This window comes from Rhinopithecus roxellana, chromosome 15, assembly GCF_007565055.1.
Source record: "Rhinopithecus roxellana isolate Shanxi Qingling chromosome 15, ASM756505v1, whole genome shotgun sequence".
Taxonomy (NCBI): Eukaryota; Metazoa; Chordata; class Mammalia; order Primates; family Cercopithecidae; genus Rhinopithecus; species Rhinopithecus roxellana.
Window position 1 is genome coordinate 58,745,032 of NC_044563.1, and position 24,164 is coordinate 58,769,195.

A 24,164-nucleotide genomic window follows, 5' to 3' on the forward strand; every position below is an offset into this window, starting at 1 on the left:
ATACAAGATAAACCGAATCTCATTCTCATGTATCTTACTCTAATGGGGGAAAGAATAAACAAGAAAATAGATCAGACAGTAATAGGTATTGTAGTGGTTTGGATGTTTGCCCTCTCTAAAACTTACGCTGAAATTTAATTGCCCATGTAACAGTATTGGGAGGTGGGGCCTTTAAGAGGTACTTTGGTTCTGGGGGCCCCGTCCTCAGAGGTGGGCTTAATGTCTTTTTAAACAGGCTTTTGAGGAGCCAGCTTTCAGGGAGCTACTTGGGAGACTAGGGCAGGAGGATCACTTGAGCCCAGCAGTTTGAAGCTGTAGTGTGCCATAACTGTGCCTGTGAATAGACATTGCAGTCCAGCCTGAACAACATAGTAAGACCCCCATCTCTTTTTTAAAAAATCATTTTTTAAAAAAACTTTCAGGAATAGATTCTCTCTCTTGCCCTTCCATTTTCTGCCATGGGATGATGTAGCAAGAAGTCCCTTGCCAGATGCTGTCTCGTTGATCTTGGACTTCCCATGCTCCAGAACTGTGAGAAATAAATTTCTGTTCATTGTTGATTACCTAGTCTCAGGTATTCTGTTATAGCAGCACAAAACAGACTAAAGTAGGTATAAATAAGAAAAGTAAGCCAGGCGCAGTGGCCCATGTTTGTAATCCCAGCACTTTGGGAGGCTGAGGTGGGTGGATCACTTGAGGTCAGGAGTTTGAGACCAGCCTGGCCAACATGGTGAAACCCTGTCTTTACTAAAAATACAAAAATTAGTTGGGCATGGTGGCAGGTGCCAGTAATCCCAGCTACTTGGGAGACTGACACAGGAGAATTGCTTGAACCTGGGAGGCAGAGGTTGCAGTGAGCCGAGATTGCATCACTATACTCCAGCCTGGGCAACAGAGAAAGACTCTGTCTCCAAAAAAAAAAAAAAAAGGTGGGGGGTAAGAAAGGATGAGAGAACACGTGGAGGACCTATTTTAGATAAGTTGGTTAAGAAAGGCATTTCTGATAAGGTGACATTGGAGCAGAGACCTGTAGGAAGTAAGGAACTGTGCCATTTGGATATCTGGGGAAAAGGGAAAAAGCAAGTACAAAGACCAAGAGGCACAAGCATGCATGATGTCTTAGGGAACAACAAGGAAGTCATTGTGATTGAAGTGAAGAAAACAAAAAGATAGTGGTAGAAGTTGCAACCAGAGAGGTAAGCACATAAGGCCATATCATACAGTTATAACTGCCCATGGTGCCCAGCAGTGACCCAGCAGGTGCCAGGTACTGTGGTAGATATGAACTGCCTCCGTGTTGGGATCTGTTAGGGTCCAAGCAGAGCACTTAGGCTCTTGAGTTGAACAAGGGTTTGAGGCCTACTGTTCCAGAGGCGAACCTAGTACTGGGGTAGGTGACTGGAGAGCCTGGGAGCCTCATCTAGTATAGTGAAAGTAGCTTGGACGTTGAAATCAAACAGACTTGGCTTTGAAATGGGCTTTTCCTCACTTCTCAGTTATGAGATCTTGGGCTAGTCACTTCATTTTTTTTTGTACTTAAGTTTACTTATCTGTAATATAATAAAAATAACACTTATTTTGCAAGTATTGTAAGACTTATAGGGACTTAATAAGTCCTTAGCACAGTACCTGTCACATGGTAGGTGTTCAGTAAATGGTAGCTGCTGGTAGTAGGGGTAATATTTATTTATTTTCTTTTTTCCTTTTTTAACCTCCACAGAACCCCCAAAGGGGTAATGTTTATGGTAGTGCTAATGGTTAACCTTCTATAGGGTGTTTATTGTGTATCAAACATTGTTCTAAGCAAAATTCTTAGGCACCTCCAATCTAAGTCCAAATCCAGATTTCTGTTCTGTACCCAAAACCTACTCCTCTCATAGTTCTCACCAGTAAATGGCATTTTTATTATTCCAGTTTCTCAAGCCTTGGCATCATTCTTGATGTCTTTCTTCGTCTCATACCTTATATTAAATCCATTAGCAATTCCTATCAGCTTGATCTTCAAAATATATAAAAAACATGACTAGTTTCTACCACCACCGTCACTGCTACTGCCACCATCATCTTTCATCTGAACTGTTTCTAAAACCTCCCGACTGCCCTGCTTCTCTTCTTGCTTTCCTGCGGTCTGATCGCAGCACAACAATCTACCTCTTCTTAAAATGAAGACGAATAATTTCACTCTGCTTTGTAAAACAGTCCTGTGGCTTCCCATCTTATTTAGAAAAAAACAAAGTTTGTACAGTGGCCTACAAGGCCCTGCATGATTTGGCCTTCATTACCTGTCTGATCTTACTTCGTATTCTTCCCGTTCATTTACTACACTTCAGCTGAACTGGCCTCTAAGCTATTTCTCAGAAATGCTTCTACTTTGGAGGCATTTGCATTTGCTATTTCCTCTACTTAGACAGTTTCTTCCCAGAGATCTCCATGGCTTACTCCTTCAACTTATTCAGGTCTTTGCTCAGATGTCACTCAATGACACTTTCTCTAATTATCTTATTTAAAATTGCAACAACCTGCCCTTAGCACTCCCTAAACAGGTTGAGTGGATTTCTTTACAGGAGCAGTCCCCAACCTTTTTGGCACCAGGGACAGTTGTTCCATGGACCAGGGGTATGTGTGGGGTTGGGGCGGAGAGGGGGGTGTTAGATTTTCACAGATTTTCACAAGGAGCACACAATCTAGATTCCCTTATATGTGCAGTTCACAATAGGATTCACGCTCCTATGAAAATTTAATGCCACTGCCGATCCGACAGGAGGTGAGCTCAGGTGGTAATGCTTGCTTGCCTGCTGCTCACCTCCTGCTGTGCTGCCTGGTTCCTAACAGGCCATGGACTGATGCTGGTCCATGGCCCCAGGGTTGGGAACCCCTGCTTTACAGTTTTTATTGCCATCTGATACATCTTTCACTTGAAAAAAAATCTCTCTTTCTTCCTCCTCCCAACTAGCATGTAAGCAGAAATTTTTGTTGTTCTTGTTCTCTGCTGTATCTCAATTCCCCTAGACAGCCTATATGAGAGAAATGGCATTTGGGAAAGAAAGTCTAAGGCATGGTCCTCAAATTGGGCATCAGAATCTCCTTGGGAACATAAATACACAGATTTCTGAGCAGCATCCCAGATAGAGCATAAAGGATCTTGTATACTCTGTGAAAGAGTTTGGATTTTATTCGTAAGGCTTTTGAAGAAGGCGGGGTGGTATTAACTACAAATGTATAAGAGAACTTTTCGGGGTAATGAAAATATTTTATATCTGGATTGTGGTGATGTTTGTACAACTGAATACATTTTTCAGGGGCTAACAGAACTATATACCTAAAAGAGGTAAAATTTCACTATACTTAAATTATACTTTAATAAACCTATCATTTAAAAAAATTTTTTTTACAAAGTATGTTTTTTGTTTTTTCCCCCATTTTGCGGTTAGAGGAAACAGAGACTCAGAAGTTAAGGGACTACCCTGTGATTGCATCGTGGTATGTGGCAGTTCCAGGATTTGAACCTAAATCTGCCTGATTGTAGAGTTTATGATCTTCCTACTCATTTTTAGCCTGTCCCTGAAACTATTAACAGTACAGATTTTGTTATAAAAGACCAACCTTCCTTTAGAAGCTAGGAATCCTGTCTACCCTTGAGCAGCTCCCTAGAAGTGGTTGTCATATTCTAAATTTTGAAACCCTGGCAGATCTCGTTTCTGTCAGTCATTAATTGAGATTGGAATTGATGGTGTTATGGAGTGCTACCCCAGGCATGATCCCCTCCTGTGGCAGTGGCCCTCATTTTGGAGCAGCAGGAGACCAGTTTCAAAGCTGATGAGTTTCTTTGATTATGAAAAGCAGTTTTGTACTTTGTCCAATCAGCAACACAGAGTTTCTTCTCAGTAGGAGAGTGCTCAGATGTTTACAGGCAAGTTGTACTGCTTAGCACTTGTCTTAGTCCTTTTTGTGCTGCTATAGCAGAATACCACAGACTGGGTAATTTATAACGAATGGAAATGTATTGGCTCATAGTTTTGGAGGCTGGGAAGTCCAATACCAGGGTACAAGCATCTGTCAAGGGCCTTCTTGCTGTGTCATCCCATGGTAGAAGAAAGAAGGGCAAAAAGAGGGTGACAGAGAGCAAGAGGGGGCCAAACGCATCCTTTTTTAAGGAACCCACGCCCACCGTGATAAACCCACTCCTGCAATAATGGCATTAACCACCCATTCATCAGGGCAGATCCCTCATGGCCTAATCATCTTTTAACAGTCCCACCTCTTAATTACTGTTAAAATGGTTATTAAGCTTCCAGCACGTGCTTTCTGGGGGGAAACATTCACACCACTGCAGCACTTTATCAGTCTTCCTCACTTTGATGTACCAGGCAGAGAACTGGTTGGGTAGAAGAGAGACCCAAAGCCGAAAGAGTACCAGTAGTCTCTGTGTTGCTGTTGTCACATGGGCAACATTGTCACATCATCATTGTTTACATTTGCATGTCACTTGACAGTTTGCAACTTATTTTAACGTCTATGATCTCTTATCATTTTTAATGTCTTAGTATTCTGTGAGGAGAGTGCTTTTATTTAGAGAGAGTGTATGTTACTTGGGTATATTTTTAGATAACTCTGGTTGTGAGAATATTTTTTTCCCTTAAGTTTAACTGAAATATATATAACTCCTTTAACTTTCATCCTCAAGTTGTTCTAGTTTCAGTTTGTTGGCTGATGGTAATTTCATCTAGCTCGTTGCCCTGGGGTAGTTTGCCAGGGCTACACATTAGGTACATTTTAGGACATTCTGTTCTCTGAAATTGGCCAGTGGCATTTTCCCTTTTGCTTATCTGTTGATCCCAGCTTCTTCTCCTTGTTAGCCCCCCTTTTCTCCACATCTCATTTTGGAACCCTAGACAGACTAATCGCAGAGCAGTGTCATCACAGCAGCTGTTCACTGCCTGCCTTCAACGTTTGACTTGTTTCCGATTTTGAAGTGATGCAAGAGAAGTTAATGACCTAAAAAATTGCCCATCTATCTTGTGAACTTAGTTAGGAAGGAATTGTTTGATTTTTATGATGATTAAATAATATATTTGGGGACACATTTACAAATGTGTCAGGCTATATGGTAAGGAAAGGCTCCCTAAACAAGGTAGGACAAATTGGCTGGCTAATAGAGCTTAATGACAGATTTTCCATTAATCAGAATGGAGAATGTGCTTCATTAAGATAATTAACAGAGCACTTGTGCAGGTGATACTTATTGCACACAAATTTCCAAGTTTATTTCTTTTCCTTGAATAAATTTGGAGAGAAATCCTAGCTGTATTTCCTTGTCTGCATTAAAGTTATCAGTGGCAACAAATTCCCTTTTTTGTTTTTAAAGCTGCTGGTAACTGGTATCTTGTCCTCTGCAGGTGTAAGGGGCAGATGAGACGCTGCTTTTCCTTCCAGCAGTCTGTTTGCTCATCATCAGGCACCAGGCTCCACTAGTGAACCATGGAAAGCATATCCGCATATCCTTTTCCAACTCTTAGACTAACAACACTGGAATTAGAAAGGACCTCAGAAATCTTAAACTAATTCATTTTGTATCAGGACATTGAAGTCCAGACAGGGGAAGTGACATGGCCAGTGCCACATAGTATTGTAGTGCCAGAGCTGTCTGTGGGATAGTGGGACTAATACTGAACTGAGAGCCAAAATGCCTGGGTTGACATTAGGCAAGTTATATTACTTCCTTGCTCCTTACTATTTTCATCTGTAAAATGGGGAAAGTATTTAGCATAGGGCCAAGTACAAGCAAATTAGCTTTTTTGTTTAGTCTTCTTTCCACTATACCCTGATGCTTTCCTTTCAGGGAAAACTGAAGATTATAGAGGAGAAGCTGATGTCAGGAAGAATGAACAATCAATAATCAGTGCTGTTTTCTTTGTTTTCTCTGTAGGATCCTCAGTCTTCCACAATGAACCCTGTTTATAGCCCCGTGCAGCCTGGGGCTCCTTATGGCAACCCTAAGAACATGGCCTACACGGGTGAGTAGTGTGAGAATGGCTCTCATTTGGAGAAATAGTAGTTAAGGATATTACCAGATAACTTGCTTATCCTCCTAACGTACACCTCCAAAAGTCTTGGTAAAGTTTGGGAACATGCAGAAGATATGTCTGAGGTCCAGTAGAAAGATCTCAGAGAACCTGTTGTGTGGTTGTTTCCAAACTTTGTTCTACAAAAATACCAGGAGAGTGTTTTAGAGAGTCCATAAACATTTGATTTGATTATTTTAAAATATTGAGAACTATTTTTATAAAACATGAATATGTGGAATATGTGTTAGATGATCAATGTGTTAAGCTTCTAAGAATGCCTGTTAATTTTTTTTTAAATGCTACCATTTACATCTGCTTATGTTTTTACATCAGGATTTTCTCAGTGCTATGCAATCAAATTAACATTCAGAAATATTTTGGAGTTTGAGCCTGATATAACTGTAACTGTTATCCCTAAGTTTCTGTTTCACATGTTTGTGTTTATCACAACAGTTTCATTGTCCTTATTACTTAACCTTAACAGTAAATATTTTCGGTTTGAATTTCTATTTGTATATTTATTCTAACAAAATTAATTTCCAGTAACCAGGACTCATGGGGCAGTACTCTACACCCTGCTAGCTCATGGAGCTTGTTGCTTTTCCACTTTCCAGTTCAGAGTGTTCCAGCAACTTAAGTTCCTTTGCCAGAGGGAACTGAACTGCTTTGGCAGACAGAGCCCAGGGGAACCCTGTGGAGCTTTGGTTTCCTATTTGCTCTGATCCTGGCTGCCTTCATTCTTACTAAGTTGCTAAACTAGAGAAGGAAGAGAACAGTTGCATTTATCTATTGATTTACATCAAGATTAAGCAGTGCACATCTGGAAGGGGAATTGATTTTGTCAAATTTTCCAAATTTCCAAAATTGGAAAGGGAACAGACTTTATCTCTGCTTGGCACATAGTAGGAGTTGGTAATGTGTTTTGACTGACTGGACAACAATCAGGTTCAAATCCCCGCTCTGTCAGAAGAATAGCTGGGTGACTTTGGACAACTTGCCCTAATCTCCCTAGACTTAATTTCTTTGATAAACTAGGATAATATTATCTATTTCATACTACATAATTCTGGGAATGAGACAAAATATTATCCATTTCATAGGACAGTTGTGAGAATCAAACAAGATTATTTGTATTCCTGTAGAGGAAAGGAGGATTTTTTTTGTTTCTACTAATCACCAAGGAATATTATGAGCCTGGAACTGTTTTAAGTTAATTCCCTGCTGTAGGTTCTAGGACCACACAGATAGTATAAACTCCACATAAGTAGTATAAATTCAGACTTCATACAGGGCAAGGTTTCAAATTTGTAGGGAGACTTTTTATTTTTTAACCTAACCTTGGCTGTTGTATCTCTGTACTTTTGGATTTTTTTTTTCTTTTTTTAACTGACAATATGACTCCTCCAAGGTCCCAGCTTTATGCAGGGGAATTTGAGTTGCAGCTCTTGGATCCTCCAGGGCCCACAGCCTATCTCCTACCCCTGGTGGCTATAAAAAGTAAGCCTTTTGAGTGCCTAGACTAAAAAGTCTCCCCAAAGCAGCCTGATAACAGCTCACTACATAGACTTCCTGATTTTTAGTTTCCTCTTCATTTTTTGAGTAGTAGGGATTCCTTTTTCTTTCTTAAAATCTCAACTCTGCCTCATAGGATGTTTGTTATACTTCATCCAGCTTTTCTAGGTGTTATGCAGTAGGCAGATTTTCAGGTTATTTTTCTTCTGTGTTACTGGAAATGGAAGATCTAAGTGAAGATAATTTATAAACAAATGCCAAATATAGTACATTAGAGTAAACATTTATATGGTTATGTTAAAAGTATTATCATTTGGTAAGAACATACTAGGTACTATATATTAATTATAATCTTATTAATCATAAATGCTATAGCTTTTATAGATAAAAAACTATGGTAGTTTATTTCAGGTCATGTGACTTGACTAATGTATATAGCTTCTAAGGGATGAGAAAATACTTGAACTCAGTTCTTTGTGGTTTCAAAATATATGTGCTTTCTGTTATAGTAAGCTAATCTGTCTTAAAATATGTGCTGCTTTCTCTCTTCCCCATAATAAATTAAAGAAGAGAATTGTCTTTTTCGTTTCTAGGACTAGGAAAGCTTCCCTTTGAGGAGCTAGAAGCCTGTTCCTGCCCAGCAGTTTGGGGTAGGCTCAGGAGGGCAAAAGTACAGGGGGTCAAGTCCACTGTAGTGTCATCTGCTTCCAAGGAAATGGGATGGTGGCCTCAGGGGACAGAGGAGTCAGAAACACTCCTGGTTTGAAATTCTCTTGAAGTCTGAAGATGGGAAATAAAATATAGCTTTGTGGTACAATGTATTCCAGTAAGCAGCTGTCTTCTAGCCAGTTGACAGTGTTCTCTCTCTCTCTCTCTCTCTCTCTCTCTCTCTCTCTCTCTCTCTCTCTCTCTCTCTCTTGAAAGCCCCTTTACTGTGCCAAAACCTGAGCTCAGTATTTTTTTTTTTTTTTTGAGACAGAGTCTCGCTTTGTCGCCCAGGCTGGAGTGCAGTGGTGCGATTTCCGCTCACTGCAAGCTCCGCCACCTCCCAGGTTCACGCCATTCTCCTGCCTCAGCCTCCCGAGAAGCTGGAACTACAGGTGCCTGCCACCACGCCCGGCTAATTTTTTTGTATTTTTAGTAGAGACAGGGTTTCACCATGTTTGCCAGGATGGTCTCGATCTCCTGACCTCGTGATCCGCCTGCCTCGGCCTCCCAAAGTGCTGGGATTACAGGCGTGCGCCACTGCGCCCGCCCTGAGCTCAGTATTTTACAAAAAATACCTGTTTTCACACTCGCAGCAATCCTATAACATGGTTTTAACTAGCTCCTTATATATTTTGGCAGAGTGAATTTAGAGAATGTAATATGCCATATACTTTCAAATGTTTAAGCATAGACTATATATTATGAACTGAATGTTAGTGTCACTCCAAAATCTGTATGTTGAAACCCTTAACCCCCAGTTGTGATGGTAATTGGAGATTGAACCGTTGTAGGTTTAGATGAGGTCTTGAGGTTGAGCCTTCATGATGGGATTAGTTTCCTTAGAAGAAGAGACACCAGAGCTCTTTCTGCTATGTAACAACACAGCAAGAAGGTAATCATCTGCAAGCCAGGAAGGGAGTCATTACTGGAACCTGACCATGCTGGCACCCTAATCTTAGACTTCCACCCTCCAGAACTATGAGAAATAAATGTCTGTTGTTTAAGCCACCCAGTCTGGTATTTTGTTATGACAACTCAAGCTGACTAGGACAGATAATGAGTACAGTGAACACTTGAATACCCTTTATCTAGATTCACTATGACAGTGGGCTGTTTCTAGACCAGGGCATTTCTTTTTCCAAAAGCTTCATAAAGGTTTTTCTGCTAGAATTTTGGAGTGTAGTCAAGACCTCAATCTTCTTCTTGTCTTTTCTTTTCCGAAATGTTCTGATGGTGTCAGTGTCCAAGCATTGCCCAGGGGTCTTGTATGTGTTCTGGAGTGTGTCATATCTCGGCTGAAATCTGGTTTCTCTCACTAATTAGCTTTGGAACTTTGGTTGAGTGATCTTTCTGAATCTCAGTTTTCTCGACTGTAAAATGGAATAATGACCTATACAGATGGTTGGTTTGTAATCGGTGAAAATGTTTATAAAGCTTCTGGTGTCATGCCTGGCTCATAGTGGACACTCAGTTAGTGGTTGTTGTAATGCATAGCAATGAGTATATACCTACAGGGAAAAGAGCGTGGGACATAGAGTTAGTGACTTAGATTACAGACCTTATTCTGCCACTTAAGAGCTCTGTGACATCAGATAAGTTGTCAAGCTTTCTGGGCCTCAATCTATCATTTGCTTTAAAAAAAAAAAAAAAAAAAAGATAAAACAGGGTTAGGAATGCCTTCCTCACAAGACAGCTGAGAGTAATAAATGTAACAGGGCTAGCCACTGACTTGTGATGAATTTCCAAAACACAATTAGAAAATAATTCTAAAATGGGAGAACAGATGAAGCCCCTAAATGAATCCATCATTTTATGGGTGAAAAGATGGAGTATAAGAAGTGTTTTGAAGAAAGTGTTGGGGTTGAGTCTGGAACCTATGTCTCCCCATCTGGGTCTGTGTATTCATTGTCTCTCTACCACAAAATAACAAGTGTCCTCCCTTCTCTTCATTTCGTTGTAGCCACTTCACATTCCTCTGCTAGCCCACTCCAATTAAAGAGTTCTTTCTGACTCCTCCTGTGTTGACCCTTAATGAATATCCTGGTTTCAGCCAGTAGAAAACGTAAGTCCAAATGCTACAAATACACTAACAAAAGATACAGCTCTCAAGGTTAGAAGGCTAGGAAATTAATCTGTTCAAAGACTACCATCTTTTTTTTTTTTCTTTTTAAACCAGTGGTGGTTCCCCCCCGCCTCCCACCCCCTAGATTGCTGCTTTTGCTTAAAACTTTGTAAGGATCACCTGTTGGAGATTTTGATTAACTAACATTCGTACTTTGTTTATTCTTTGCAAAGAACTTTTGTGAGGGTTTTCCCTTCATATATATATATATTTTTTATAACAACTCTGGAAGATAGTCTTTATTTTCCAGATGAAATTAAGCATCTCTAAGGTCAGACTGTATAGCAGAGCCCAAACTAACCCCAGTTACAAAGTAAGTGCTTTTACTGCTCTAGCATACATGGCTATGACAGTACAGTGATTAGGATCTCAGATGAGCCTGGAAAATGGATTCTAATTCCTGAAACTGCTCTCGCAACTCCCCCTTTGATGTTCAAACTGATCTCCTCTGCTCAGGAGAGAACTCCAAGATCACTTGATTACTTTTTCACCTATGGTTGAAGAAGAGCATCTAAAGAGATTTCTTATTAACTGTTCTCATGAATATAATCTTGTCGTTAAATCCAGTGGACCCTTTTTAGCCTTTATCCTAATTTGACTCTTCTATATCATTTGACACCTGACCCCTTTCTTGAAGCAAGCTTTCATTGCCTCCATAATTTTCATTGACCATAATTGTTTGTTTATTTTTGTTTGTTTTATCTTTCTTCTTCTCCAGCTGTTCTTGAATTCGTCTCCTTTCAGAATTTTCTTCCCCTGCTCACCCATTAAAAGTTGATGTTGCACAAGGGCTCTGGTTCTCCCTCAGCCTCAGCTGCTATCTATAGGCTGATGATTCATAAACTCTAGCACTGTGGCAAACCGTTCTTCTGAACTTCAGACTAGTTTATCCACCTGTCTTCTGAAAATCTCCTCCATGAATGTCTCATGTTTTGCTCAGACTTAATTACATCTAAAACTGGGCTCATTATCTTATCATTCCCCTGTAACCCATTTTTTATCATTTGTGATTAATACCACTATCTGCCTATTGGTAAAATCAGAAAACATCATCCTTGATACTCTTGCCTCTTTTGCCTTTTAAAGCCAGTTATTAAGTCCTGCCTTTTTAAAAAAGATTGTAGTAAAATGCATGTACTATCTTGGCTGGGCGTGGTGGCTCACACCTATAATCTCAGCACTTTGGGGGCTGATGTGGGTGGATCACTTGGCCAAGAGTTACAGACTAGCCTGGCCAACAAAGCGAAACCCCGTCTCTACTAAAAATACAAAAAATAACCAGGCTGGGTGGCGCATGCCTGTAATCCCAGCTACTCTGGAGGCTGAGGCATGAGAATTGCTGGAACCTGGGAGGTGGAGGTTGCAGAGAGCCAAGATCGTGCCACCGCACTCCAGCCTGGGCGACACAGTGAGACTGTGTCTCAAAAAATAAAGAATTTTTTTTTTTTTTTTTTTTGAGACGGAGTCTTGCTCTGTTGCCCAGGCTGGAGTGCAGTGGCCGGATCTCAGCTCACTGCAAGCTCTGTCTCCCGGGTTTACGCCATTCTCCTGCCTCAGCCTCCTGAGTAGCCAGGACTACAGGCGCCCGCCACCTCGCCCAGCTAGTTTCTTTTTGTATTTTTTAGTAGAGACGGGGTTTCACCATGTTAGCCAGGATGGTCTCGATCTCCTGACCTCGTGATCCGCCCGTCTCGGCCTCTCTAAGTGCTGGGATTACAGGCTTGAGCCACCGTGCCCGGCCTAGAATTTTTTTTTTTTTTTAATTTTCCATCTTAACCTTTTCTTGCTTTCCTCCCCTCCCCTCCCCTCCCCTCCCCTCCCCTCCCCTCCCCTCCCCTCCCCTCCCCAGCCCAGAGATTGCAGTGGTGCGATCTCGGCTCACTGCAACCTCCGCCTCCCAGGTTCAAGTAATTCTCCTGCCTCAGTAGCCAGCACGCACCACTATGCCTGGCTAATTTTTGTGTTTTTAGTAGAGATGGGATTTCACCATGTTGGCCAGGCTGGTCTCGAACCCCTGACCTCAGGTGAATCACCTGTCTCGTCCTCCCAAAGTGCTGGGATTACAGGCGTGAGCCACTGTGCCCAGCCATCTTAACCATTTTTATGTGTGCTATTTAGTGGCATTAAGTACGTTCATATTGTTTTGCAACTGTCATCACTGTGGATTCACAGAACTCCTTTCGTCTTGCAAAACTGATACTCAATACCCATTAAACAATAACTCTTCATTTCAACCTCCCCCCAGCTCCTGGCAATCACCAACCTACTTATTATCTTTATGAATTTGACTAGTCTAGATGCTCATATAACTGAAATCATATAATATTTGTCCTTGTGTGACTGGCTTATTTCACTCAGCCTAATGACCTCAGGTTTCATCCATGTGTCAGGATTTCCTTCCTTTTTAGGCTGAATGATAATATTCCATTGTATGTGTATACCACATGTGGTGGTATGTGGACACTTGGGTTGCTTCTGCTTTTGGTCTATTGTAAATAATGCTGCTATGAACATGGATGTACAAATATCTCTTGAAGACCTTACTTTCAATTCTTTTGGGTATGTATCTAGAAGTGGAATTGCTGGATCATACAGTAATTCTATTTTTAATTTTTTGAGGAACTGCCATACTGTTTTCCTAGTGGCCGCACCATTTTACATTCTCCCTTGTGGTTTATAAAAGTTTCAGTTTCTGCACAGCTTTGCCAATGCTTATTTTTGTCTCTGTCTCTCTTTAAATAATAGCTATCATAATGGATATGAAATGTTCTTTTTATTTTTAAAAAACCTCCTTTACCTTTCTTAGATTAGACTTTTCTTCCCTATCCTTCCACTGTTATCATTCAGGCCATCATTGCTCTTTCTGGGATTATTTAAGTTGCCTCTTAACTGGACTTCCTAACTCCTTTCATATACCCCTGTCCCCAGTCTATTCTTTACATAATGTAGCCATAATCATTTTTCTCTCTTGAAAATTTGAGATCACTCCAGTGCTTAAAACCCTTCAATGACTCTTCACTGTCCTTTGGATAAAGTCTAAACTCCTTAGCTTGCAGTAGAAAGTTTTTATGACCTTACCATTCAGAAATCTCCAGCCCATCTGCTGCTCATCCTATTTATCTATATTCTCAGTCCAGCTGGTGGCTGGTATTATGTTTTTATCTAGAATTATAAGATTATTAGAAACGATCAAATCCAACCCTATTCTTAGATGAGAAACTTCAGGTGTAATAAGTGCCTAAGGAAAACACTGAAGATTCACAGTGGGCTTTGTGCCGTGGCTCATACCTATAATCCCAGCACTTTAAGAGGATTAAAGTGAGGCGGGAGGATCTCCTGAGGCCAGGAATTTGAGACCAGCCTGAGCAACATGGCAAGACCTCATCTCTATAAAAAGTGTAAAACTTAGCTGCATGTGGTGGCACCTGCCTGTAGTTCCAGCTACTCAGGAGGCTGAGTTGGGAGGGTCACTTGAGCCCAGGAAGTCAAGGCTGCAGTGAGCCATGCTTGTACCATTGCACCCCAGCCTGGGTGACAAGAGTGGAGACCTTGTCTTAAAAAAAAGAGATTGACAATGAATTCAGTATCCGATTTACTCCTGTATCTCTAATATCCAGCTAGGCCCCTACATGCCATGAATATTGACTAATTTTTCAACAAATGGATGGACAGATAGATGTCAAAGCTGGAAGTAGAACCCAGACCTCTGGCAGCCAATCTAGCTCTCTTTCTACTTACCTTGTAGCCGCTTTTTAATTTCCAAGACAATTAGTTAGATTTCTTTAAACAAGGTAACTCTATTATCTTAGGTCATTTCCCACCTCTCTGAGTTTCTTCTATAAAGTAGGGATAATAGTGTCTGCTTACTTCAAAAGTGCTTTGATGGGCTGGGCACAGTGGCTTGCACCTGTAATCCTAGCACTTTGGAAAGCCGAGATGGGTGGATTACCTGAGGTCAGGAGTTCGAAACCTGAGGTCAGCCCGGCCAACATGGTGAAACCCTGTCTTTACTAAAAATACAAAAATTAGCCAGCTATGATGGCACCTTCCTGTAGTCCTAGCTACTGAGGAGGGTGAGGCAGAAGAATCGCTTGAACTCAGGAAACAGAGGTTGCAGTGAGCCGAGATCATGCCACTGAACTCCAGCCTGGGTGACAGAGTGAAACTTTGTCTCAAAAAAAAAAAAAAAAAAAAAAAAAAAAAGGATTAGTAGCCTTTGTTTATTATTCGTGATCATTATATCCCTAGCACCTAGCACAGGGACTGGTTCAGAGTTGACTCTCAGTAAATTTTGAAGGAAGAAAACGGGGAGAAGAAAGAAATAAAGGGAAGGAGAGGAGACTCTAATGAGTGAAGGAGTTCACAGCAGAGAAGTATGAGATGGGTTTGAGAAAAAGACTCCTGTGATTTGCCTGTCCTTGGTAATGAGTAGTCCTCTGATATGGCAAGGAGAGTCTGGGACAGGTAGCCAGTATGGGAGAGATTTTTTCTGCTTTGTAGGTGAATAAAAATTCATCTGGAGGCCGGGCGCAGTGGCTCACGCCTGTAATCCCAGCACTTTGGGAGGCCGAGGCGGGTGGATCATGAGGTTAGGAGATTGAGACCATCTTGGCTAACACAGTGAAACCTGTCTCTACTAAAAATACAAAAAATTAGCCAGGCGTGGTGGTGGGCGCCTGTAGTCCTAGCTACTTGGGAGGCTGAGGCAGGAGAATGGCGTGAACCCGGGAGGCGGAGCTTGCAGTGAGCCAAGGTGGCGCCACGACACTGCAGCCTGGGCGACAGAGACTCCATCTCAAAAAAAAAAAAAAAAAAAAAAAAAAATCATTTGGATTATCTATTGTGACTGGTCAACCCCTCTGGATGGACCAGATGGAACAGGGAGACTTTTCTGTTTTTTGAGTATCATATGGAGACAGCAGAGACCCTCAGAGAAAGCAAGAGACCCTCTTTCGTTGCTTACTTGGTTTATAGGAATTATTCTTTTTTAGAACAATGATAGTTGAAATTTGACAATTCCTTTGAGCTATTTAGCAAGAAAGAGCTGTCTTCAAACCTCTTATATTACCTATGTAGTCAGCCTTAGGCTAGCTCATTTTGAGTGGCAGTTGCTTTGTTCAGGAGATTTGACTTTTGAAAACAAAATGTGACCAGCCTGTGCAACATAGTGAGACTTCATTTCTTTTTTTTCTTTTTTCTTTTTTTTTTTCTTGAGGCAGAGTCTCGCTGTGTCACCTGGGCTGGAGTGCAGTGGCGCGATCTCAGCTCACTGCAAGCTCCGCCTCCCGAGTTCACACCATTCTCCTGCCTCAGCCTCCTGAGTAGCTGGGACCACAGGCACATGCCACTACGCTGGGCTAATTTTTTTTTTGTATTTTCAGTAGAGACAGGGTTTCACTGTGTTAGCCAGGATGGGTGAGACCTCATTTCTACAAAAAACAATTTAAAAATTGGCTGGACTTGTTGACACATGCCTGTTGTCCCAGCTTCTCAGGAGGCTAAGGCGGGAGGGTTGCTTGAGCCCAGGAGGTCAAAGCTGCAGTGAGCCATGATTATGCCACTGCACTCCAGCCTGGGTGACAGAGCAAGACCCCATCTCTAAAAACAAAACAAAGCAAAAACAAAGTTTGACTTTCCTATAATAAATTTTCTCTGAAGCATGTGAGAACAAAGACTTACAAAACGCCATATAATAATACTTAAGAAGCACAATACTTTACAACTTAAAATTACCGTTTATGATCTCATTTAATCCTTACAACAGCACTGTGAGGTAGAAATTTCTATTAGAGGCTGGGTGCAGTGGCTTACGCCTGAATCCCATCACTTTGGGAGGCCGAGGCGGGCGGATCATGAGGTCCGGAGTTCGAGACCAGCCTGGCCAACATAGTGAAATCCCATCTCTACTAAAAAAATACAAAAAACTAGCCGGGCATGGTGGCGGGTGCCTGTAATCCTAGCTACTGGGGAGGCTGAGGCAGGAGAATCACTTGAATCCAGGAGGCGGAGGATGCAGTGAGCCGAGATCGCACTGTTGCAACTCCAGCCTGGGCCACAGTGCAACGAGACTCCATCTCAAAAAAAAAGGAAAGAAATGGCCGGGCGCGGTGGCTCAAGCCTGTAATCCCAGCACTTTGGGAGGCCGAGACGGGCGGATCACAAGGTCAGGAGATCGAGACCATCCTGGCTAACCCGGTGAAACCCCGTCTCTACTAAAAAATATAAAAAACTAGCCGGGCGAGGTGGCGGGCGCTTGTAGTCCCAGCTACTCGGGAGGCTGAGGCAGGAGAATGGCGTAAACCCGGGAGGCGGAGCTTGCAGTGAGCTGAGATAGGGCCACTGCACTCCAGCCTGGGCGACAGAGCGAGACTCCGTCTCAAAAAAAAAAGGAAAGAAATTTATATTAGAACATTTATTTTACAGATGAGGAAAGACTCAGTAATCCAAGCTCTTTCCATTCCACCAAAGTGTCAGGCAAGTCCTCTCTGGGTTTTGTAGTCCATATAAGCAGTGATTTTGTATCTGTCTCAGATACTGTGTATGATGCTAAAAGCAGATGGATTAAACCTTGTCAGGGCAAGAATCATGCACATTAAACTACATGTTTGCTTGTGACTGATTTACATGCGAAGCACCCACTCTACCACTGAGCCACACCCCCTTGCTTATGACTGATTTACTTTCCTGGGTTACAAAATGATTTCCCACCTCTGTAAAGAAGAAGAACTTTCTCTCCCAAACAAAGAAGTATTGCTGTTGTTGGGTTATTGTTTTTCTACTCCTAAATTCTCCTTGGTTTCCTGTTCTCTACAAAAAGTTGTTTATTTGTATGTTTTTCTAGACTTTGAGCTCCTTGAGGGCAGCAATTATGCACTTCTTATGCCCAGAACAGAGTAGGCAGTTAGTTCATTAAATATATGTTGAATTAAGTTATCAGTATTAGTTTATACAAATTATATTATTGTTGCTGTTATTATAATAATAACTACCATTAATTACTGTCAGTGGAGTGCCAGGCACTTTACAAATGTCTCCAATTTTTGTGATAATCCTTCAAGGGAGAACTATTATTATTTTACATATGGGGGAATAAGGTTCAGCTAAGTTAAGTAACTTTCTTAAGGTCATATAGCTTATAAGAGCCAGCTTATGTGAAATATGGGTATACTTATGAAAAGTTTATTATGCTAAAATATATGTAATACAAAATTTACCATTTTAGCCTTTTTAAAAATTTTCTTTCTTTTTTTTTTTGGTCACCCATGCTGAAGTACAGTAACACAATTATAGCTCACTGCAGCCTCCATTTCTTGGGCTCAAGTCGATCCTCTTACTTCGGCCTCCCAAAGTGCTGAGATTACAGGCGTGAGCCATTGCACCTGGCCAGTTTTAACCATTTTTAAGTGTATAATTCAGTGTCATTAAGTACATTCACAATGTTGTATAAATATCCCCACTATTTCCAGAACTCTTTCATTAGCAGAAATTCTGTAACCATTAAACAGTAACTCTTCTTTTACTCATCTTTTGCCCTCCCTCTAGCCCCTGGTAATCCCTAAATTTCTTTCTGTTCCTTTTTTTAAAAACGAGATAGAGTTTCACTCTGTCCCATAGGTTGGAGTGCAGTGGTGCAATCATAGCTCACTACAGCCTCGAAGTCCCTTGGCTCAAGGGATCCTCCAGTCTCAGCCTCCCAAGTAACTGGAACTATAAGTGTACATCACTGTGCCTGGCTAATTAAAAATTTTTTTTTTTTTTTTTTTTTTTTTAAAGAAGGGATCTCTCTTTACTAACAAGGCTGGTCTCAAATTTCTGACTTGGGGCAATCATTTCACCTCAGCCTCCCAAGTCATTAGGATTACAGGAATGAGCCATTGTAATTGGCTGTTTCTGTTTCTGTGAATTTGCCTATTCTAGATATTTCATATAAGTAGAATCGTACAATATTTGTTTATTCATTCATTCATCTGTTCTTGTAAATGCCTTGGAATCTGCTTTGGCCAGTAGAGGTTGAAACCATGACTGTCAACCTCTGTGCTGGCCTCTCAGTGATCAAAACTAACAATCAGAACGCATAACCCCCATATTTGGAGGCCAAGGTCCTTATTGCCCGTCTAGCTCCAGCAATCTGCACCAGGGACTTGGAGGATGGTAGCCGCTGGGCAAAAGGCTGAAATTCTCTGAAAATTTTACCAGCCTCTTCATTAAACTCTCCCTCTGCGTACTGCAAGTGTTCTGATTAGACTCCGGAATTCCAAAATAGTTACTTTAGATAGTTTCTGTTGGCTCAGTAGTTGTTTAGGTGGAGCATTCCTATGGACAAAGGCAGAATAGGCAGAATAGGAAAAGAGCTTCCTATTCTGCCTTTGTCCATAACATTACTCCCAATGTAGGTATCCTTAAAACAATAACAATGAAAAACTGTCAGTGTCATGTAATTTGTTACCATTGCATAAAAGAAAGTATCAAGTAAGGATTTTTTTCTTTTTCTGGCTACAGTCTTGCTATATCACAATAGTCTTTGCAAATAAAGAATAATCACCCTGCATGACAGTGAGAGACATGCTTTCCATGTATCTGTTCACAATGATGGATTCTCACAATTAGCTCAGGACATAGCAATATGTTCAGTCATTGGTAAATTTCTATAAAATGATGGAAAATTGTCCTAGCTCACTTTCTTACTTGTCTTCTGCCCTGGTAGGGGGAAAAAATGTTTACTCATTACCATGCTGAGAGTTTTGAATTAATATATAGGTGCCTGCTTATATCTGGAGAGATTGTATTTAAGGTTTTGCATCAAGGTATTTTAAACCTGCTTTGTCACCCTCCAGGGGTGCTGGTAGTCATATCTTTTCTCTGGCAAGCCAATCTTTGATGGTGGCAGGTTTGCTGAACAGAACTCGAGGGAATACCAGGTTCCATCCTTGATTCAAGTAAGAGTAATTCTATGGTGGCTATTTATTGAGCTTGTACCAGGCATAAGCTGGATGCTTTATATATTTGATTTCATTTCATCCTTATGACATCCCTGGAAGATAGATGTTAAAAAAACTGATGCAGAGAGGTCAAGTGACTTTTCCAAGGTCATAGAAGATTCCCTTCCAGTTTGCCTGGCTTCAAAAGCTCTACTTTTTTCTTTGTTTCATGCTGAATGAAGGGAGAGCCTAGAATTAAAAAGTTCCTTTATTTTAGCTGTTTCCTCATTCAGAAAATTAGGAGATTGTGCCTCAAGATGCCTAGGAGCTGTTAAAAGAGAAAGGAGTAAGCCACATAAGTGCTCTTTTCCCCTCCAGTAGAGATCTGCTCCTGCCTATTTTATAGATTAGGCATCCAGGTGAGAAGGATTCTACTGCCATAGGAGGGGGCCTAAATGAACTGGACTGGATGAATTCTGACCTTCCAATTTTGTTATATACTCTGTTCTTTAAATTGTAAGTTTACCAGATTTATAAAGACTCATACACACAGTGACTGTGTGTTCTTCGTGTTTATGGTCCCTCCACAGACTCCACCTTAACCAGCACAGATCTGTAAGAAATGGAAAAACAGAAGTATAGGAAGACAGAATACACCGAGACAAGTATTATCTCAGAGGGATGTGCCACTGTATTCCAAAAGCCTAACATAATAAATAGATGTGTAAATTGCTGTGGAAGCATGGTGTGTATGGAGGAGGGCCACAACACTGTCAGACTGAAGCAGGATATTTTCTTGACCCCTTCGTGGGACTTGCGACAGGGGTGCCTCGTTTACTCAGCCCACTCTTGTCTACCCTTTGTGGGAGGGAGCGTGTGAGCGAACCAGTGCAGGAACTGGAGCAAGTGCTTTTGGGCACTGGCAGGAACAAACTCTGCTTACTCAGCTCACCATGCTCAACCCTTTGTGGAAGGGAGCAGTAGGCAAGTGAGTACAGGATCCAGCTGGCCGCTTTTGGGCTCCAGCATCAGTGAACTGTGTGTGGGCCCCAAGGCAGTGTCCAGGTGGGGGTGCCTGCGACTCCTGAAGCCCCAGAGGACATGTTACAGTGCTCTTTTAGCTCTGCTGTCCATGAACAGTTTTAAGTGTTAACAGCCCATTGGGCCCTTTGCCTTTTTGTGTGAGGCTGCCTTCCACCAGCGAGTGCAAAGGGCCAGTGTGCCAGCCCTTTTGTATCTGCACTCGTGGCTCCCGAGCTCTTGTCTGGCATCCAGAAAAACTGAGGTCGCCTAAACGAATTGAAGGGTGGTAAATGCAGGAGATTTTATTGCCGATGAAAGTGGCTCAGTGGGAAGAGGGGCTGAAAAGGGGATGGGTTGGGTAGGTAATCGTCCCCTGAAGTTCAACTGTCTCCAGCCAGATTATTTGAAGTTTTGCTGTCAAGCTGTACCTCTAAAGTCAAGCCACTTCTCTCCAATGTCTAGCCATAGTCCCGTCTACCAACTGAATCTGAAGTTTTTTTTTTTTTTTTTTTTTGTTTTTGAGACTGAGTCTCGCTCTGTCGTCCAGGCTGGAGTGCAGTGGCCCAATCTCGGCTCACTGCAAGCTCCGCCTCCTGGGTTCATGCTATTGTCCTGCCTCAGCCTCCTGAGTAGCTGGGACTACAGGCACCCCCACCATGCCCAGCTAATTTTTTTGTTTTTGTTTTTGTATTTTTAGTAGAGACGGAGTTTTCAACGTGTTAGCCAGAATGGTCTTGATCTCCTGACCTCGTGATCCACCCTTCTTGGCCTCCCAAAGTGCTGGGACTATAGGTGCCCGCCACCACGCCCAGCTAATTTTTTTTTTTTTTTTTTTTTTGTATTTTTAGTAGAGACGGGGTTTCACCGTGTTAGCCAGGATGGTCTCGATCTCCTGACCTCGTGATCTGCTCTTCTTGGCCTCCCAAAGTGCTGGGATTACAGGCATGAGCCACCGCGCCTGGCTGAATCTGGAGTTTGTGTAGGCACAGGATGGGGTGGGACCATGGGTGGTTTAGGAAAAGGCAACATTTGAGCAGGAAAACAGATATATAAGTTCTCACTTTGGGCCGCGGTTTCAGGCTTTTCAGCTTGAGGGTGGGGTTTCGCTGGGGACCTGCTCTTTTCTGCCAAGAATTTCTCTGCCCCCCGTCCCTATCAAGAGGTTGGTGTCAGGAAAGGCTTCTGAGAAGGCAAGCGTGGACCTTGAAGCATGAGAGGAGAGGAGTTTCCAAGTTGTAATTCTGATTCTGCTACTAACAACTAGGAGACACTTGACAAGTTCTACCCATTTCCCTTGCCTTCACTTTCCCATCTAGACTATGAGGGGCTTATGTGAGTTGTTTAGTAATTTCCCTGTTAGCTCTAACAATCTGGGTGTTAATCTTTAATTTTTTGTTAGATCTCTTTTATTTTATTTTATTTTATTTTTTTTGAGACGGCGTCTCGCTGTCTAGCCCAGGCTGGAGTGCAGTGGCGTGATCTCGGCTCACTGCAAGCTCCGCTGCCTCCCGGGTTCACGCCATTCTCCTGCCTCAGCCTCACAAGAAGCTGGGACTACAGGCGCCTGCCACCATGCCCGGCTAATTTTTTTGTATTTTTTAGTAGAGACGGGGTTTCACCGTGTTCGCCAGGATGGTCTCTATCTACTGACCTCGTGATCCGCCTGACTCGGCCTCCCAAAGTGCTGGGATTACAGGCATGAGCCACCGCGCCCGGCGAGATCTCTTTTATTTTAAATCAACTGGCTGACTCCTTCCCTTAGTCTATTTCTTTTGCATTTTCTTGTGAACGCAATTTTTCTATGTTCCTTCTTGGAATCCCTGGTGTTAATGAAGGGTTCAGAAACAAATGAGGTGAGCTCAGTACCCTTACTCATAGCCCTCTCCTGTAGTGACAGTCCAGGGCTTCTTTCTCTGGAGCTTCTGACGTTCTTGGGCAAGCTCCATAGGAGACCATGAAAGCCTGTCCGTAAGTATCCTATGTAAGGACAGGTATAGCCATAGCTACCACCAGCGAGTGACTTCCCTTTTCCTGCTAATTAAGCGCATGCAATTTAATTTAGATTTCTATTAGTTACTTATGGTCCTTAATCAATGGTAATATAATTTTTGTGGCCCTGAATACAGCTGAAAATCAGTGGAATGTTGACCAGGACTGGAAGAGCTTTTGGCTGTGCTGCATAGATTCTCATTGGAATGGTGTCTGTTGCTTAATGTAGTGAAGCGAGCCTGTTCTTGAAGTCTGAAGACCTGAGTCTGACTCCTGGCTCTGCCTCTAAAAACTTTAATAAGTTCCTTTACTTCCAAGGGCCTCAGTTTCCTCTTCTATAAAGGTAGAAATAATAGTACCTACCCTGTCTGTCACTTGTTTGTGAGACCTTAAGGAGATAATTTATCTGGAAGAACCTTTTAAATATGACATATCTAGTCAGGGGTAGAGCTGCATTGATCATTGGACTGACTGTTCTTATCTTGAGGGTTAATTGCTTGCAGGCTGGGTCCCCAGGAGGCTGTTTAGATTAGTAACTTTAGTAGTGCTGATCTCTCTTTCGAAGAGAACTCCTTGGCATTTGGGGTCAGAATTGGCCAGCTTCCCAGAGTTCTACTTCCCATGGAATCACAGGGATTCTGGTCAGGAACCAGAGAGGTCCAGAACTTGGGGAAAAAATGGTGTCTGGGTAGAGAGGAAGCCCCTCCCCACCCATTTTGTTCCTCCAGTGGATAGGTTTATTATAACAGCTGTCTGTGAATAACAATAATGGTTGCTGTTCGTTGAGGGCCATTATGGGCCATACACCGTGCTTTGGAAACTTTTCTACCAAAGTGTACCTGCTATCAGAGGAGAATTAATTCATCTCTGGATTGATGGGGGAGTGAATAGCCCACAGCAGCTACTCCAAGATTAACATTTATTTGAAGTCTATGTATCTTCAGAATTCATAAGGATTTTGCCTTAAGGCACCATTATGTAGTCGTACTTGTTTTCTATAAAACAAACACTTTAAATTATTTACCATTTGGTAAAATTAACACCCCAGGAAGGTACTACTATTTATTCAGTACTTTTTTTTGTACCCTCCAGCATACTGTTGAGTAACCACAGGAGTTCCTGTCCCAGTTTGAGAGTTATGTCATTATTTTACTTAATCTTTTTTTTTTTTTTTTTGCAAAACATTCCACACCATTTTCTTTCAGCCTTCATCCAAAAATGTAAACTGTGTTAAAAATGTATAGTCCTGAGCTTTGGATACTGACCTCCAATCTTCATAGATAGATGAGGAGAGAGGGTCAGGATAGAAGTTCAGAGTGCTTCCCACCCCCAGAGAAAAGGTAAGCCCTAGACATGGTATAGGACCAGAACACCAGGGCCCTATGGAAAACAGGCCTTCTTCTCTTCTAGCACTGGCCCAAGTCCCTCCCACTCACCCCCTCACCCCAGACTCTCCTTTTCATCAGAGAAGAGACATTCAGAATTCTTTAATCTTGTCCGTGAAAATGGTATATGGCACATGTAGCAGGCAGCTAGCTAAACAATGAGGGTTAGGGCTTATCCCCACTGCTTTTTGGCAGAAAGGATAGGGCACAACTCAGCTTCCTCCTCTTCCTCAGAAACATCATTGCGTATTGTAACGGGTTGACAGGACAACTTGAGGTTCGCCACAGGGACTGTAATCTCCTGGTGGTCATAGTTCTACGTTACAACTTCTACCACATTTCACTCATTGTTAGCCCCCTTGGTGAAGCAGAGCATAATTAATGCTAGCACATGCTTCATATTATCTTCTTCCTCTACCTTGAATGTAAAGGAGTGGGTGTG

General features: G+C 42.0%; 1 protein-coding gene across 3 annotated transcripts in view; it reads left to right on the forward strand.

The window, feature by feature from the left end:
* The window catches only part of FAM168A (family with sequence similarity 168 member A), a 209,294-nt gene that overhangs the window by 136,007 nt on the left and 49,123 nt on the right, over positions 1 to 24,164 (forward strand). For 2 of the 3 annotated variants that reach the window (XM_010366843.2, XM_010366844.2), the window contains exon 2: positions 5,927 to 6,014. In XM_010366843.2, coding sequence (XP_010365145.1) covers positions 5,945 to 6,014 — 70 coding nt within the window. In that variant the 5' untranslated portion in view covers positions 5,927 to 5,944. Of the gene's footprint in view, positions 1 to 5,926; positions 6,015 to 10,266; positions 10,348 to 24,164 lie in introns of those variants that run through there. The other variant, XM_030917334.1, reaches the window with a different exon arrangement.